This window comes from Oryzias latipes, chromosome 9 (assembly GCF_002234675.1).
Source record: "Oryzias latipes chromosome 9, ASM223467v1".
Lineage (NCBI taxonomy): Eukaryota > Metazoa > Chordata > Actinopteri > Beloniformes > Adrianichthyidae > Oryzias > Oryzias latipes.
In genome coordinates, this window is record NC_019867.2 from 14083263 (window position 1) to 14099293 (window position 16031).

The 16031-nt window shown below is 39.7% G+C and overlaps 2 protein-coding genes across 2 annotated transcripts in view; one reads left to right on the forward strand and one right to left on the reverse strand.

Moving 5' to 3' along the window:
- The window catches only part of iqgap2 (IQ motif containing GTPase activating protein 2), a 34063-nt gene that overhangs the window by 16585 nt on the left and 1447 nt on the right, over positions 1-16031 (forward strand). The window contains exons 9-34 of the mRNA XM_011479251.3: positions 164-251; positions 399-562; positions 1255-1342; positions 1985-2148; positions 2317-2477; positions 2595-2719; positions 2801-2964; positions 5971-6061; positions 6682-6849; positions 8250-8392; positions 8544-8714; positions 8909-8992; positions 9087-9158; positions 9239-9308; positions 9572-9780; positions 9892-10044; positions 10138-10301; positions 10421-10645; positions 10766-10906; positions 11534-11618; positions 11711-11943; positions 13694-13826; positions 14650-14752; positions 14836-14977; positions 15550-15637; positions 15756-15968. Coding sequence (XP_011477553.1) covers positions 164-251; positions 399-562; positions 1255-1342; positions 1985-2148; positions 2317-2477; positions 2595-2719; positions 2801-2964; positions 5971-6061; positions 6682-6849; positions 8250-8392; positions 8544-8714; positions 8909-8992; positions 9087-9158; positions 9239-9308; positions 9572-9780; positions 9892-10044; positions 10138-10301; positions 10421-10645; positions 10766-10906; positions 11534-11618; positions 11711-11943; positions 13694-13826; positions 14650-14752; positions 14836-14977; positions 15550-15637; positions 15756-15968 — 3642 coding nt within the window. The remainder of the gene's footprint in view (positions 1-163; positions 252-398; positions 563-1254; positions 1343-1984; positions 2149-2316; positions 2478-2594; positions 2720-2800; positions 2965-5970; positions 6062-6681; positions 6850-8249; positions 8393-8543; positions 8715-8908; positions 8993-9086; positions 9159-9238; positions 9309-9571; positions 9781-9891; positions 10045-10137; positions 10302-10420; positions 10646-10765; positions 10907-11533; positions 11619-11710; positions 11944-13693; positions 13827-14649; positions 14753-14835; positions 14978-15549; positions 15638-15755; positions 15969-16031) is intronic.
- On the reverse strand, positions 2505-5105 carry LOC105354743 (proteinase-activated receptor 3). The gene is made up of 2 exons (XM_011479250.3): positions 4823-5105; positions 2505-4518 (listed from the first exon to the last, which is right to left on the reverse strand). Exons 1-2 carry the CDS (start codon positions 4884-4886, stop codon positions 3467-3469), a joined length of 1116 nt encoding a protein of 371 aa, XP_011477552.1. The 5' UTR covers positions 4887-5105; the 3' UTR covers positions 2505-3466.

Genomic DNA, 16031 nt, shown 5'->3' on the forward strand with positions numbered 1-16031 from the left:
CTGCCATCTCTCGTCCATTTTTTTATATCAATACTATACAAACAGGAACCTTTCATTTCCACCACATGGCAGAGATTTGTAATGCAGGAGGCAGTGATATGTTTTAATTGTGGTTTCAAACTCTATAAAATCTTACTAAATGTTCTCTGTCTCCTTGCATTAGCGAGCCTCTGTAGCTAAAGAAGAAAGAGATGTTTACGAGGAGTTTCTTACGCAACAGGAAATCCAAAGCTGCCTTGACTCTGTTAATGGTAAGAACGTTACTCCATGATGCTGTCACACACTGGGATCTGCCCTAAATGCCACCACACATGATCAATTCATAAGCAGAAAAACCTCCTCCAGTGTCATATCTGTATCAGCCAGGTGTTTTCTGCCTCTTTCCTCTTTGCCTTCAGCTCAGGATGCAGTTCAGCAGGTGAATCAGGCCGTATCAACCCAGGATGAGGCTGCTCTCTTGGCTGCTCTTAGACTTGATGCTTTAGCTTTGCTGGGAATTCAAGAGGCAAACTGTCATCATTATATGGAACATTTTACCACCTACTGCCAACATAAATCCAAGGTAAAGTCGATTAGAACCCCGTGCTCATTAGATTTTAGTAGACTGGATCAAGAGCCATAGTTTTCATGTTTGATGGCGACAGTGTTGAAAACAAACTGGTTTAGAAATGCAACATAAAGGTTACTTTGCCAAGAGGCTCAGCAGACGGTATTTTCCCTAAGGAAAACATAGTTTGTGGCAAGAGAGATTGTGGAACAAAGTTCATTTATAAATGTGGACAACATCAAAATCAAAGACGTGATTTAAACAAAAAAAATCTGTTATAGAATTTAACCAGAAGTCTAGGTAAAACTAGTTACTATTGTTTTTCAAATTGTGGTAGTAATTTATTTCTTCTTTGAAATAAATAATACGAATGGACAAATAAATATATAACAGTTGAATCCAGATTTGTAAACTCTGCAAAACGGATAAATATTGTATCGCCCAAATAATTTAAATGTCAAAGTGCCAAGCTTTAACCTCTTTCCAGCTTTAACCTTTTCATTTTTTATAGAAAAACATTGTGCTGCTATTTCATTAAAAAAGAAACGAGTACATATGTAAGTGTCTTGGAACTCTAATTTGAAGCAAAAGAATTGACTGATGATAAACGACTCAACTTGTTTAAAAGAATAACAGTAAAGCTACCTTAGTTTACTTCTATTAAAGAAACTAGTGATAATGTTGTTCTGTATTTTTTTATTCCACAGGATGGAGTGAGGGCTGTGATGCTGGACAAAGAGGAAATTCACAAAGTTGTCAGCACTTGCAATGACTTTGCTGAGGCAGAAAAACGGAGTAAGCAGTGTTTGTAACTTTTCGACTAATAGTAACTATAACTTGTTCCCTTTAAGGCTCTTTTGCACTATTCAGATTGCTGTTATTATAATTGTTATTTTATAAGCTGCTTGCACTGTGGGGCGAGAGGAAAGTAATTTTATCTGTGCTGCATGTCATGTGTATGCAGAATATTTGACAATAAAGCTGACTGACTTCAAAAACAACAAAGACTGTTACTGTTTTAATATTCCAGGATTTAAAAAATGTGGGGGAAAAAATGCAGCCAAAAAAATGTATTATTTTTTTGATATTCTTACTGAATATTTCTAAGATTTTCTACATGTATTTGAGATGAAACATTTTTGATTTTTAAAAAAATCAACTTGCATTTCTTTGAGGAAAAATGTTTAAAATGGTCTACTTTTTCTTATAACTTTATCTACTATGGCTCAAGTTTCAAACTTTAGTCATTACATGTATTTACTCTAGAATTTTTGGTAATTCTGATTTTTCCATCTGTCTACAGTTCAGCTTTATTCAAATATTTATTAGTAAAAACTCATGATTATAGGAATCCCAAGTAAACATGTTTTATTCAATTTGTAAATATTAAATATAAATATTCTTTTTTTGGATTCAGTGTGATTTATTCATTTTCAGAGCTTGAAGCAGTTGGAAGGATCAATAAGGCAATTCGACTTGGCTTTGCGGCACAGACTGTAGAAGAACTGATGAACCCTGAAGCTCAGCTGCCAATCGTCTATCAAACTGCTGCCAATCTCTACCAAACAGAGCTTTTCAGTCTGCAGCTACAAGGAGGACGGGTGAGAATTCAGGTTTCTGTTGGAAACCTGTTGTTGTGATATCAGTAACATCACAACAAGTTGTCGTTGTGATGTTACTGATATTACAACCATGTACTATCATGTTAAAAAAAAAAATACTACTACAGTTAAATATCCCATCAGGCTTCTAATCTAGTTCTTTGTTAGTCTGGTCTGAGTCACGAGGAGCTTAACGTAGCTGTGGAGATGCTGTCGGCTGTCGCTGTGCTGAATGAGGTGCTGGACACCAAAGACCCACAGGCTGTCGTCGAGCAGCTGACAGACTCCCCCCTGGGCTTCACTAACATAGACCACGACAACTTAAACAGGTAGAACCACAACTTCAAACAAGCAAATTATTACCAGGATTTTTATTTCACCAATTTATAGGTTAATATATTATTTTTGTTTACATACATACATTGCTTCATTACTCTGTTCTTCAGGTATGCTGACATGCTTATCAGAGAGCGCGCTGACGCTCTTGCCAAGGACCAAGAGTTTCTGTCGTGGAATGATATTCAGAAGTGCATTGACACGGTCAACATTCAGGTCCAAGAAGAGCACGAGCGTAAGGAAGTCTTTCAGATTTCTTGCTGATGTTTTGTGTGTTTGTGTGTTTGTTCATTGTGCCCTTATTTTTCCTTTCTAGGCATCATAGCTATAGCTGAGATCAATGAGGCGCTCAGCTCAGGTGATCATCAACAGACTCTTGCAGCCCTCCTTCTACCAACTGCAAAGCTGTCAGGCGTGAACCCAGAGACAGCCAAACACTACCACGATATCCTCCAAAATACTAAACAACTTCTCTGCCAGGTGAGGTGGTATTTGTGTTGCCTCATCATTTCTTTTTTATTTTTCCCATAAATGTTTTCTCTCATTTGACTGATTATCCAGTTGTTCTTTGCATTGTTCTTCTCACATGTTTTATTACTGTTGAACATTCATATAACGTTCATATATTGCATTCTAAATAATAATATGCATTGCTTAAGGACATTTTTAAAGAAACAGGTTTTCAAAAAGAGAGAAACTTTCAGTGGTTGACAGTAGACATCCTTACAGTACTACACATGTGCATGAGTGTGCCATTTTAAACGCTCTATTATTCAGTCAGTGGTTTCACTTGTGGTTAAATATAAACCATTAAAGTTCTTATTTGCCGTCTTTTCCGCTTTTTTTTTTTCAAACACCATAGGATTTTTATTTTGATTGCAGTATAAACTGCCGTCTTAGCTGCTCAGTGCAAAGGCTCTTGTCTCTCAGTGGTCTTCCACCAGTTCACAGGAAGTGATCCATTTGGGCTTAACACTCAGGTTCATGTCTTGACTGCTCGGCTCTTGGGTATCCCTCGAAACGAGATGAACTGTAACTCTGCTCCTGCCGTCTTGGAAAAGAGCATGCATAGGAAAGGATCCAGACAGCTGTGAAAGCAGCAGAGGCACACAGCCAGTTTGTAGTATCCGTACAGTCGGTCGTCCTCCCCCGAAAGCAGGCGGATGTAGTGTGCCATGTGCAGGATGCCACTGGGAGAGAAGCACATCACAAAGATGAAAAAGACCAGAGTGCTGACCCTTATGAACGGTTTCCAGTCGCATGAACTTTGTCCTAGGTGGTACACCACGGCCATGTGGGAATAGACACAAACCATGAAGGGCAGGAGGAAGCCCAGACAAATCAGCATCAGCCTGTATGCAATTAAGGAGGAATGGGATTCTTCTTCTAGTGGAAGTATGTCATGACAAGTGGTGATCCCCATCCTGGCCACCACGTAGCTCTGTCTGATCAGGAGCTCGGGCACAATCGCAGCTCCGAACAGAAACCACACAGCCAAGCAGGTCAATATCGCCATGGAGCTTTTACAGATTCTTCTGTACAAAAACGGTTTGACCACGGCCAGGTATCGCTTCAAACTAAGGCACGCTATCGTCTGAGCAGAGCAGTAAACATTTCCATAGAAGAGAGCTGTGACGAACCGGCAGGAAACCTCCCCAAATATCCAGTTGTTTCCACTGAAGTGATAATGAATCCGGAGTGCAAGAGAAAGCAGGAGCAGTAAGTCACAGAAAGCCAAGTTCAGATACAGAACCACCGTAGACCAGGACTTGGTTCGAAGTTTGACTTTGAGAAAGGCCAGAATGTAGGCGTTAGAGGGGATGCCCACGAGCATTGCGAGGATGTACGATGAGGGTATGACCCAGGTGCTGAGAACCCCTGATGTATAGGCAGTGAATTGACTGTCTGACTCCACATAGATCCAGAGATCCGTGCTGTTCGGATGCTTTGTGTGATTCGATGTGCGTATTGACCCTTTGAAGGTTTTTGGTTGAAATCCTGGTTCAGTTCCCGTTTGGTTCCTTGTTCTTTTCCCTGTAAAGCAAAAGATCAACTTTAAACAAAACCAAAGGGCTTTCTGGGGAGAACCAGCATTTTTCCTTTTTGTTTATTCATCGTCTGAAAACCTTGAGCAAAAAGCAACAAATCTAAACAAAAATTAGACGATCTTTGTTTTTGTGGAGCTCTCCCACAATAATTTAGCTTTATCCTTAGTTCTACTAATTAAACAAAGTGTTACGCTTCTGTTTTTATCTAAAACAGACACATGCCCAGGAAAATATTAAAAATAACAAAGTAGTAGTTCTGTGGGTACTCCCCCTTCTCAAAGTTTGCTTACCGTCTTGCTGGGTGGTGTGCACCGCCATCAGACAGATGAGTAGTCCCTGCACCAGGTCAGCCATTTCCCTCTGGGGTCTGAACCACAGCGTTCTGAAACGTTGTTTTCAACCCTCTTGATGTGGCTGCCTTTTAGGAACTTGGCATCGCTGAAATGTGCTGTTGTGCATGTTTGAAGCTCCGAAGTAGAACTGCTAATGAGCGCTCCAGCTCGGCTCCCAGCTCGTCTGCTGGAAGCTTATCCTGATACGCTACACTGAGCCCATTTCCTGCTCTTGTTGGGAAAAAGAATTCCCTTGTCAGTGCGTCATTAACCTCCCTGTGACTCACTGGGGTGTGGGTCGGCTGTGCTCACTGAACAAATTACAACTCTGGGCAGTTTTTTATTTTTGTGTTTAAGGGTAGCCTCGTCTTTGCAAGCCGAATAGGTTCAGTTGAAAAATTGTATGTTTTTCTAAAAACAACTACCATAAACTATTTCCTGGGCTGGTTCGTTTCTACTTAAAACCATTCAAAAATAAAATGAACGGGGATCAATTTTTCTTTTTTATTTTCCTGTTATTCCTACAGTAATGTGCCACATTATGAGAGTAAAAACTGCTTCACACAAATATTTCTACAATAGGATCAGCTGAAGAACAGATGTCTCTTTCTGCTTTTATCATATTTGCTTGTTGGATAGAAAACGGAAGAAACTAAATTAGACGTCTCTTTTTATTTGATAGACTTCCTTCCTGGTGGCTCTGAAGTCAGAACCCCTCAGAGGTCTCCAAAATTAGCCTGAGAACAAGCATAATGCTCAAGCTGTGTAAACAGTTTGTGTCCGTGGGGTCAACATGGACATACTTTCCCCCTTTTCCTTGTGTCTTAACTTTTAACACAGAAATCAAACGGCATCTGTTATTTTTAGATGCTTTGTTGCTTTTAGCTTGACCAGTACAATATGTTTTGATATTACAGAATCTGCCGGCGGACGCCAAACTTCCTTCTTCTAATTTAAAGCATTTACAAATGCTCCAATTTAGAAAAAAAAGTTTTCTAACTTCTGACAAAATGTTTAGAATTCTAACCAAAAGAATGTAGTTTTAAGGTTTAGTGTTTTAATATGCATGTCGGTGAAATGGTTTTTGCACTTTTATCCATTTGTAGACCTCTGGTGATGAGTCAGCGGTGTTATGGCTGGATCAGATCCAACAGGCCATCCTAACGGCAAACCAGGATGAAGAAGAAGCTCTGACACGTATGTATCTGACGTTATGGGTAACTTCTGTGTACCTTCAGGAATGAGGAGAACATGACATGGTTCATTTGAAGGGAAAAATGACTTTTCCTTTGTGTCAGATGTGGTTAATATTTCCAATAAATTATAGAGGCAAATATTTTCATTTCTAAAGTATTCTAGATATTTTCGTGAGGTCCTATTTGTTTTGGCACTTTATACATTTTAAGTTAATTTTTTTCTTTTTCTTTTTTGACCTAGTTTCTTTTTGTTAAAGACCTCCTCTGATCATATTTTAAAGACCTTCCCAGTGGTCTTTTATTAATGATTATGGTGTTTTAGCCAAAATCAAAAACCTGTGTTGTTTTCTAGGACATGGTTTCAAACAGCGTTTTGTCTGTTCCTGATTTACAACAATTAGAATAAAGAAATACTGCAGTTTTAAGCTTGATTTTTTTTTTTTTTTTTTTTTTTTTTAATTTTATATCCATCCTCCATCATGGGAAAAAGGCCACATGAACATGTTAAAATCACCAAAAACGCTCTTTTCATCTGAATGAGTCTTTAACCTTGGTAGCCTTTGTCATGTTACTTTCTAAAAATCTTTTCCTGTTGCCGTTTTTTTCCTGTTTTCTTTATAGTGGCTGCAGCAGTTGCTCATATCAACAGCGTGGTGGCCGAGGGGAACTCCCAGAACACCCTGCAGGCTTTGCAGGCTCCCGATGCTGGGCTGAGAGCAGTGCTCCCTGAATGTGCTGACACATATCAGAGTGAACTGGCAAAGAGGCAAGAAAGCAACGCCACTGAAGGTAAAAGCACTTCAAGTACGCCCCCCCATGACTTTTACTGTTTAACTTAGGCTGGGGATCTGTTAGTTGGCCTGAGTTCAGCAGCACAAATTGCAGCAAATAGTGTCACAATTCTGATCTTAAATTGAATTAATAATTTTGTGCTGGGGGCTGCTGCAAACATTTCCTTCATTGGTGTTGACATTTTATTGTAAGAAATATTTCTATTTACATTTGTTATAACTGAAAAAGCAGCATCAAGGCATCTGCTTTAGTCCGTTGCATATTCAGATGTAAATGTCTGTTGTTTTTTTACAGACATTTTTTCCCTTGGTTGTATCCCATATAGTTTACTTCATTTTTTGAATTTGTTATGATTTGTCATCATACCAACTTGCACATTGTAAACACAAGAGACAGTTGTAAAAACATGGAGGGAAGGAATGCAGTGCTTAACCAACGGTGTCATGTGGGCACATAATTCAAACACTAGAACAACACAAGTTGCAGCAGCATCAGTCAGAGGAACCTGGACTGAATGTGAATCTGAAACCTTAAAATAAAACATGTATAGTAAAGACCATTATGTAAGATTCATTACAGAATGGAGAACCCTGCATGAGCTCTAAATGACAAACTGATGCAGCAGAACAGCATCTTCAGTAACTGAAATCAACGCTGACTTCAACTTCAAACTTCTCTGCAGCAACTTTTTAAATGACAGGCAAAACCAACTGGAATGATTTCATCTTTAAAAGATGTTTAAATATTTGGAGCTAGACTTTTCAGCTGTTAGACGGGACCATCATGTAACAATTGGAGCAGGAAACCACCTGTGTCTGCAATTTTTCAGTTTTTTAATTCTTTAAACTGTGACCGTTTGTTTGCTTTAAGACATCTCCACAGTAAAGTGACTTTATAAACCTTTTTTATGAAACTTTTTATAATAAAGAAAAAACATACACTTCAGGTTAGTTTCAGATTCATTTGGGCTAAAGCTAAATAGAGGCTAAATAAAAATCCGAACTGGCAATAGTGAAAGCTCAAAGCTTGCAGGAAATATAAAATAATATAATATCAAAATTCAAAAACCTAGAGGAATAAGAAATGTCAAAAAGGGTTCTGATCTGAATAAAAGGATCTTTTTTCAAGCCATATTACAAGGGATATAACAGAGCCTGGGATTTTGCATGGAGTCAGTGTTTTTGGTGTGATTTCAAACCATAAACTTAAAGATAACCCGCACTTTTTGCACTGAAAAGGAACTTGTTCGTGTAAATACGCATGAACGTTTTGCCTGACCCCTTTAGGAGGATCTTTAATTCCACATGTTTATAACATATGGAAATCCGAATGCTATAAAATAAGGCAAATGTGATCGTGCCAAATCATGAGTATGAAAGTTCTTTTTTCTTTTCCAGGCAGCAGTGATGTGTTGTGGGTAAAGCACTGCATCAAGGACAAATATGACTTCTACTATAACCTGCAGACAAGACAGGGCACCTGGGAAAAACCTGAAGAATATAAAGACAGCTGGAGCCAGCTCAGTAAAGAGGATATCCAGGTACAACTCCATGTTGAGATTTTCCTTTAAGACATTGAACGTCTTGAGGTTCATTTCTACAGCCTGCTCATGCATACTGAGTTTATATTTCTGCCTTTGATACGACTGTGCAGTAATTATCGTTGAATCAGATTTTTACTGTGTGTCCCAGAACGTGGTTAACTGTGTGACAGCGGAGTACAACAGAGAACAGCTGTGGCTGGCAAATGAGTCTTTAGTGACGCGGCTGCAGGCCAGAATCCGAGGTTACCTTGTTAGAAAAAAGCATTCCCAAAGAATGGAATATCTTCACCTACAAGAACCCTACGTCGTCAAACTGCAGGTATAAAAAAGCAGCTCTACTTTCTGATCAAAGGGGTTAACAATGGTTCTCTGCTTCCTTATAGGTTCTTTGTTCTAAAGAAAATATGTTTAGCACCGATACAACGGCCTCCACTGCCATGGTTTTCAGGCATAAAACCCACATCGAGCATTTCCTGTTTTCATCCAAGATTTTTCTTTCTTCCTGTTTTTCAGGCTTGTTGGAAAGGTTACAAACAAAGGAAAGTGTACAAAGAGAGGATGAACCTGCTTCAGAAAAATGTTGACTCTGTCATTAAGGTTTTTATATCTATTTATTTTACTTTGGCTAAACCATACATCCGTCAGTATTGCTGCTGCATCCGAAAATTGACTGAGTTACCTTTCCATTCAGATCCAGTCTCTGGCTAAAATGTGGAGAGCAAAACATAAATACAACCAGAGGCTGAAGTTCTTTAAAGATCATGTAAGTGATGTAAATATTATTACCCTTTAAAATATTTTTTTCTTTTGCTTTTTAAAAAGGTGTTTTTATGTTTTTTTTAGGAAAAAGAAATTGTGAAAATCCAGGCTTTCCTTAAGGCCAACAAAGCCAGAGATGACTATAAAACCTTAAGTGAGTCAATAAAACCTCTTCAGTGTATTGCAGTGACACTACAGCTAAAATCTCCAGCTGGTATTGAAAAGTTAAAGTCATTTTGCTATTATACATAACTAAACAAAACCTCCTTTACATTTTTTCACTTGATCATAAATGGATTTCAAACTAAAACCCAAAACATTTTACATAAAAAACATCAGAAGACAGAAACACCAGGAATTGTTTTTATAACATTAAAAAAAGTTTTTTGGTTGTTTTTTTTCAAAACCAAATCTCAGCTGGAGCCAAAGATCCTCCCCTCTCAGTGGTGCGCAAGTTTGTCCACCTGCTGGAACAGAGTCCCCGGGATCTGCAGGAAGAGCAGGAGATGACGGGCCTCAGAGAAGAAGTGGTCACAAAGATCCGCTCCAATCAACAGATGGAGAAGGACCTGAATCTGATGGACATAAAGATTGGACTTCTGGTGAAGAACCGAATCACTTTGCAGGTTGGAAACACCTCAACATAAGAAAAAATGGTTCACATTGTTCACAATATTGGGAAAATGTCACCTTTTTTCCTGTCTAATTGAGCTTTTGTTTATTTATTCTTTCAAAAGGATGTTGTGTCACATAGTAAGAAAATGAAGAACAAGAAAAGCAAAACGAGTAAAGAGGACCTAACTGGAGGAGAAAAACTGGGTATAAAGGGTCTTAGTAAAGGCAAAAGAAGAAAACTGGAGGCTTATCAACACCTCTTTTACCTCCTTCAGGTGATTAACTTAATATTTTCCGGCCTTTATGCATCTTTAAACTACGTATATTCAAAATTATTTTCATTTTGTTCTGTCTTATTCTCTCTTTAGACCAATCCATCTTACCTGGCTAAGCTGATCTTCCAGATGCCCCAAAACAAGTCAACAAAGTTTATGGACACAGTCATTTTCACTCTTTACAATTATGCTTCCAACCAAAGAGAGGAATACCTGCTGCTCAAACTCTTCAGAACCGCTTTAGCAGAGGAGATCAAGTAAGAAGTGTAGCTCCGTTCCTACAGTAACATTTCTCATGTTGTAGTAAACTGTACTGCAGTGATTTTCATCAAGAGCATCTTCAGGTGTACCTAAACCATCTCTTCACCTGTCTCAGCTCTAAGGTGGATCAGATTCAGGAAATAGTGACAGGAAACCCCACAGTCATCAAAATGGTGGTGAGCTTCAACCGGGGCGCACGTGGTCATAACGCCCTCAGGCAACTGCTGAGTCCGGTGGTCAAAGACATCATTGACGATAACAGCTTGGGCATCAACACCAACCCAGTGGATGTGTACAAAGCCTGGGTAAACCAGGTGGAGTCGGCCACTGGAGAAGCCAGGTACTGCCGCTGATAGCCGTCAGTTCTGCTCTGATGGAACTGGACAAAGCAGCTGAAACAATAACAAAGAGGAAGTGTTTAAGCATGCATCCGCACGTCTTCTCTCCTACTGTCCCTCAGCAAGCTGCCTTATGAGGTGACTCCAGAGCAGGCCATGTCATATGCAGAAGTGCGCAACCGGCTGCAGGCGTCCAGTGAGGCGCTGCGCTCTGCAACTGATAAGGTCCTGAACTCCATTGTCTGTTCTCTGGATAACATCCCGTAAGTTTCAGGCCTGTTGTGTGTCACTGTGCTGTTGCTTTGAGTTCAAACTAACACCCAGTGACTGATCCAATCAAATCCAACTTTATTTAGAAATAAAGCGCTTCTCATGACTTGCGCAACTCGAAGTGCTTTGACATTTAAAAGACAAAACAAGCACAGTATTACATAAGAACCCAACCCACCCTTCACCCTTCCCAATCCCTGCCGTTAATACATACGACACATTACCCCACTTATAAAAATATTTATAAAAGAAACTTAACATAAACGTGCATCTTCTCTATATATCGTTTGTTTTTTGTTCTTTTAAGGAAATAGCATTTAAAAAAAATTTAACTTTCTGTTATTGGAAAATGAATTCTACCTATATCAGATTTTGTTTATACTCATCCTAACTTATATATTTTTGTTTATATAAAACGTTCTGGTGATCTTTTTGCATTTTTACTAAATGTGGAGGACTCACCACTAGGTGGTGCTGCTTGACTTCTAGCTCACAAATACATGAAAATAGGAATGCAGTTACTGTGTACATAAGCTGTTTCCTTTTCAAATATTATTGATATTGCATGTCTGAGGATGATGCCTGTTTTGATGTATGATAACTTTCTGTCACTTCTGCAGTTATGCCATGAGATACATTGCAAAAGTTCTGAAGAACAGCCTCCATGAAAAGTTCCCAGAAGCCTCAGAGGATGATGTGTTGAAGGTAGACGCCCGAAACATTTTTTTTATGAATACAATATGCTAAGTAATATCATAACTCATCTTTTCCTAATGCAGTCCATTTGCCTTTTCTAGATAGTCGGAAACCTGTTGTATTACCGCTACATGAACCCGGCCATTGTGGCCCCCGATGGCTTTGACATCATCGACCTATCCGCAGGGGGGCAACTGCATCAGGACCAGCGGCGCAACTTGGGATCTGTGGCAAAGATGCTCCAACATGCTGCTGCAAACAAGCTGTTTGAGGGCGAGAATGCACACATGACGCCAATGAACAAGTACATTTCTCAGACGTATGAGAAGTTCAGGTACGAAAGAGGAGATTACAGACAATCCTAACTGTGTGTGTGTGTGTGTTGACATGTCCTTAGCACTAGCAAGGTTGTCCCGGGTCACTTGGTGAGATCATAGGAAAAAATCTTTAGAGGACTGTGAGGAGTATAGAGGAAACAAACAATATTTTGTGTTTTGTGCTGTCACAGAAGAGCCTTTCTGTCCAGAGAGAATGTGCCCGTATCTACAGAGCCAACGCTGTGATTCATTTACAGTTTTTTCCAATTTCTAAAATACATTTTCTGAAACCAATTGAACCAAACACAATTTTCAATATATAGACTAATTCTGCCAAATCCTTCTCTCTTGAGTCAAAAGCTCACTTTGAGGTCACAATGACTACTCTGTCATCAAAAACTACACAAGACATGTGACACTGTTCACAAAATGGTTTCTAAAGAATGTGACCCCCCTACCCCATTAAATAGTGTAAAGATAGGATTCTGATTTTTTACATTTTGAATGTAAGCCCAGGTTGACAATTATTGCACTTCACAGTCTTATCCCTGTGCGGCTCAGGCCAGAGGGCTTCATCCACACAACAGGAAGAAAAGCCTGATGCAGCCTTGAGAAGACTCAATTGAAATGTCATCACAATTTGTGTCCATGGCCGGCAACGGGTTTTGTCGACTGTATGTTGTCTCTCATAAACCAATGCCAAGCAGAAAAATTCTTCAACGGGGTTAAGGAATGGACAAGGTGGAAGAAAACCAATACAAACTGGGGATTTGTGTTGAAATACTGTCTGATGAGCAAACTTTTGTGAAAACTGACATTGTCCCAGAAAATGGAACCTTCACTGTCCTTTTCTTGTTGAATGTTCACATGAGTGATGCCGATTAATAACTTGAAGCTGCTGAGTTTAAGGTTGACCTTTTGACCTGCGCCCCTCATGGTCATTCCATAAATCAATAACTGTGGTCTGGATCTCATCAGAATTCTTGTCCTTGGCCTGGGTCCAGCTCTTAGTGTGGTTCTGGGTTGGGGCAGGTCTTGCTCTGTCCTCCATCTTTGAAAAGCTGCTCAGTTGTTCCAGAATTGTCCTTATATGTGCCGCATTTAACTGACAACAGCTGTCTTCAGTTTTGATCAGTTGTGTGTTGATGGTGACTGCTGTGTTGGAACAGAGTTTGAGTTTTGCTTCTTTGTGTTAACTTTTTACATCTTGTGTGTTGTGAATGAAAAGGGAGAATGTGTTCTGCAAAGAGTAGATTAGAGTTTTGCAAATTGTGTGATAACTGCAAACAGCGTTTTAGGTTTAGACCAAAGAGACATGTTTTGGAGAAAAGAGTTAAAGGAATTAGTCGACTGGTTTGGAGAATGAGACTAAGTGGAAATTGGAAAGAACTGTAATTAACTGACAAACCACTTCCTGAATCACACATCTGTGTAGACTCTCATCCATCCAGGATGGCTCCATAGCAGTAGCAAAGTTTTGAAGTTATTTGGTCTTGGCCGTTGTAGGTTGAAAATGTTTTTGCCTCCTATTGAACACGATTTCCCAACTCTCTAAGAAATACAGAATTGAATTTATTGGATAAGAGGAAAAAACACTTAGTCCAGTTGAAAAGTGACACAAAAGTGACAATAATTTCCAAAGATTAGCATTTTAATGAACCTGATGGAGCTTCTTTTTTTTTTTCCAATTACATATTTTAATATAACAGTCCTTTGGCAATTTAAAGCATAAAAAGTCACTGTTCTGTCATCACTTTTCCCCCTCAGGTTGTTTTTCCAGGCTGCATGTGATGTTCCTGAACCCGAAGAGAAGTTTAACATCGATGAATACTCTGACATGGTGACGTTGAGCAAACCCATCATCTACATCTCCATAGAGGAGATCATCAACACTCACTCGGTAAAGCCGTTTGATCACAGCGGGCGTTAGTACAGGGGGAAGCCGAGGCTCAGACAAAAAAGTCCAATGGTTGAGCAGCTCTGCTTTAGTGCCAAATGGAAATGGAAAATACTTGTGTAGCGCTTTTCTACCTTCCTTGAAGGCCCAAAGCACTTTACAGTCACATTCACACACTGATAGCGGCTCAGCTGCCACACACTCGCCCCAAAATCCCGCTAGAGGCAATGTGGGATTCAAACCTGCAATATTCCGATCAGAGGTCGACCGCCCTACGACTGCTGTGTCAATGTGTCACGTTATTGCCACTCCAAATATCTACTCAACCCATTTACAGCATATTAAACGCTGATTCCACAGATGACATGAAACTAGTTTAAAAACTGCCTAGCAACAGGCATATTTGTATTTAAAAAAGCCCATTTCTAACCTTAATACTTACATTTGCTGCATCTGCTGCTTCATCTGCTGTACCCTTCAAGTCGCTGTAAAAAACAATAAACCCCTAAAGCATCCGTCTTTTGCCAAGTTGCTTTGATCAGATTTACAGTTCTGTTTTATTTGCCTTTTCCCCTCTGCTTTTATGCATTTGACAAAAACTTGGCTATAAACATAGAAAAAAACTAAATTGTAAGATATATATATATATATATATAATGGTCCAGATTTCAGTTTATTCAAAAATCCTTTTACACAGTTTTATTTGAAAAAAGATTTAATTGATGAGTGTTTGGTTTTGCTAATAAATGATTTACATTTGGATGGTTTTGTAGTTACTAGCAGCAAATCTTCACATTAAGAGTTTGTGACTCTCACATCTGCACAGCTGCTTTTGGAACATCTGGACGCCATCTCTCCAGACCGCAATGACCTGCTCCACGAGCTGCTGCAGGACTTGGGAGACGTACCCGATGTTGAGGCTTTGCTCGGTATGACCCGATCAAATTCTGCTCAAGTCTGCTTCCATTTACCCACAAAAAGCTCCATTTCAAATGTTTTTTTCTGTTTACAGGAGAAGGAGCTGTAGACTCCAACGACCCAAACAGAGAGAACGCTCTCAGCCAGCTGGCCAAGACTGAGATCTCGCTCCACCTAACCAGCAAGTTCGAGCTTCTGGAGGGCGACGACAAAGACTTGAAGACTCTTATGACAAAGTAAGTTCTTGTTCTACGAGCAAACAGCTGGAGGTTGTTCTGTCGTAGTGGATTTCTGTGGAGCAAACTGACCTTTGAGCTGCACTTCATGCAGCTCCAGCTGTCATTCAGCTCCATATCTTTGTCTTTCCTGCTCTTCTGTCACATCCTTTCTAAAAACTAAAAAAAGGAAGAGCCTAAGCACTTTTTGTTATCTGGCTTATAAACACGCATCCGTCCGGACTGGAGAAACATTTGTAAGTTCAGCCTTTGAGTTTTACTGCCAGCCAGTAAAACATTTACCTAAAGAATGAGCACATGAACAGAGAAACTGATCATAACTATGGGCAACTTAAAGATATACTTATTGGTATTTTAGCAACTCACTACAAGTTGAAACCTAAAAATAGAGACGAAGCCAAATTTTGGAGAACAAAAACGTTACTACAGGAATTTTGAAAAGATGATGTCCTGTATTGGAGCATAGTGTCTTCATGTGATGCATTTGGCTATTTTATTATTTCCTAGAACTATTATTTGCATTAAATGTATCGCTGTTGATATTTGCTTTTTCTTTATTTTCATTATTTCAGAACAAAGAAGCTGATAGTCGATGTGATTCGGATTCAGCCCGGAGAGGCTTTGACTGAAATCCTGGAGACTCCAGCTTCTCCTCCACAGGTCAGGATCTTTTTTTTGTTTTTCCGCGTTTCAGAATCAGAAACCATTTTCCAGTTCTGACCCAGTTTGAGAGCAGCCGAGGAACATAAAAAGCATTTCCATCCCTGCATTCTTGAAGGAATTGGAGCACACCAAGATGTTGGAGCGCAGGGCCGCCCAGGACGCCCAGACTCCGGAGGGTCTGAAGAGTAGCCCGGCAGTTCTGGAGGACGGTCAGCTGCCGCTGGAGCAGAAAAAGAGGAAGATCCTCAGGAACCTTCGGAACCTGGAGCAGGCCGGCCTCGCCACGGCCAGCAACAACTACCAGGACCTCATTAACGATATCGCAAAGGTTGATTAGCATCTCTTCACCCCACTCTAAGTAGAAAAGCGTTCTGTGCTCTACTTTCTTGAT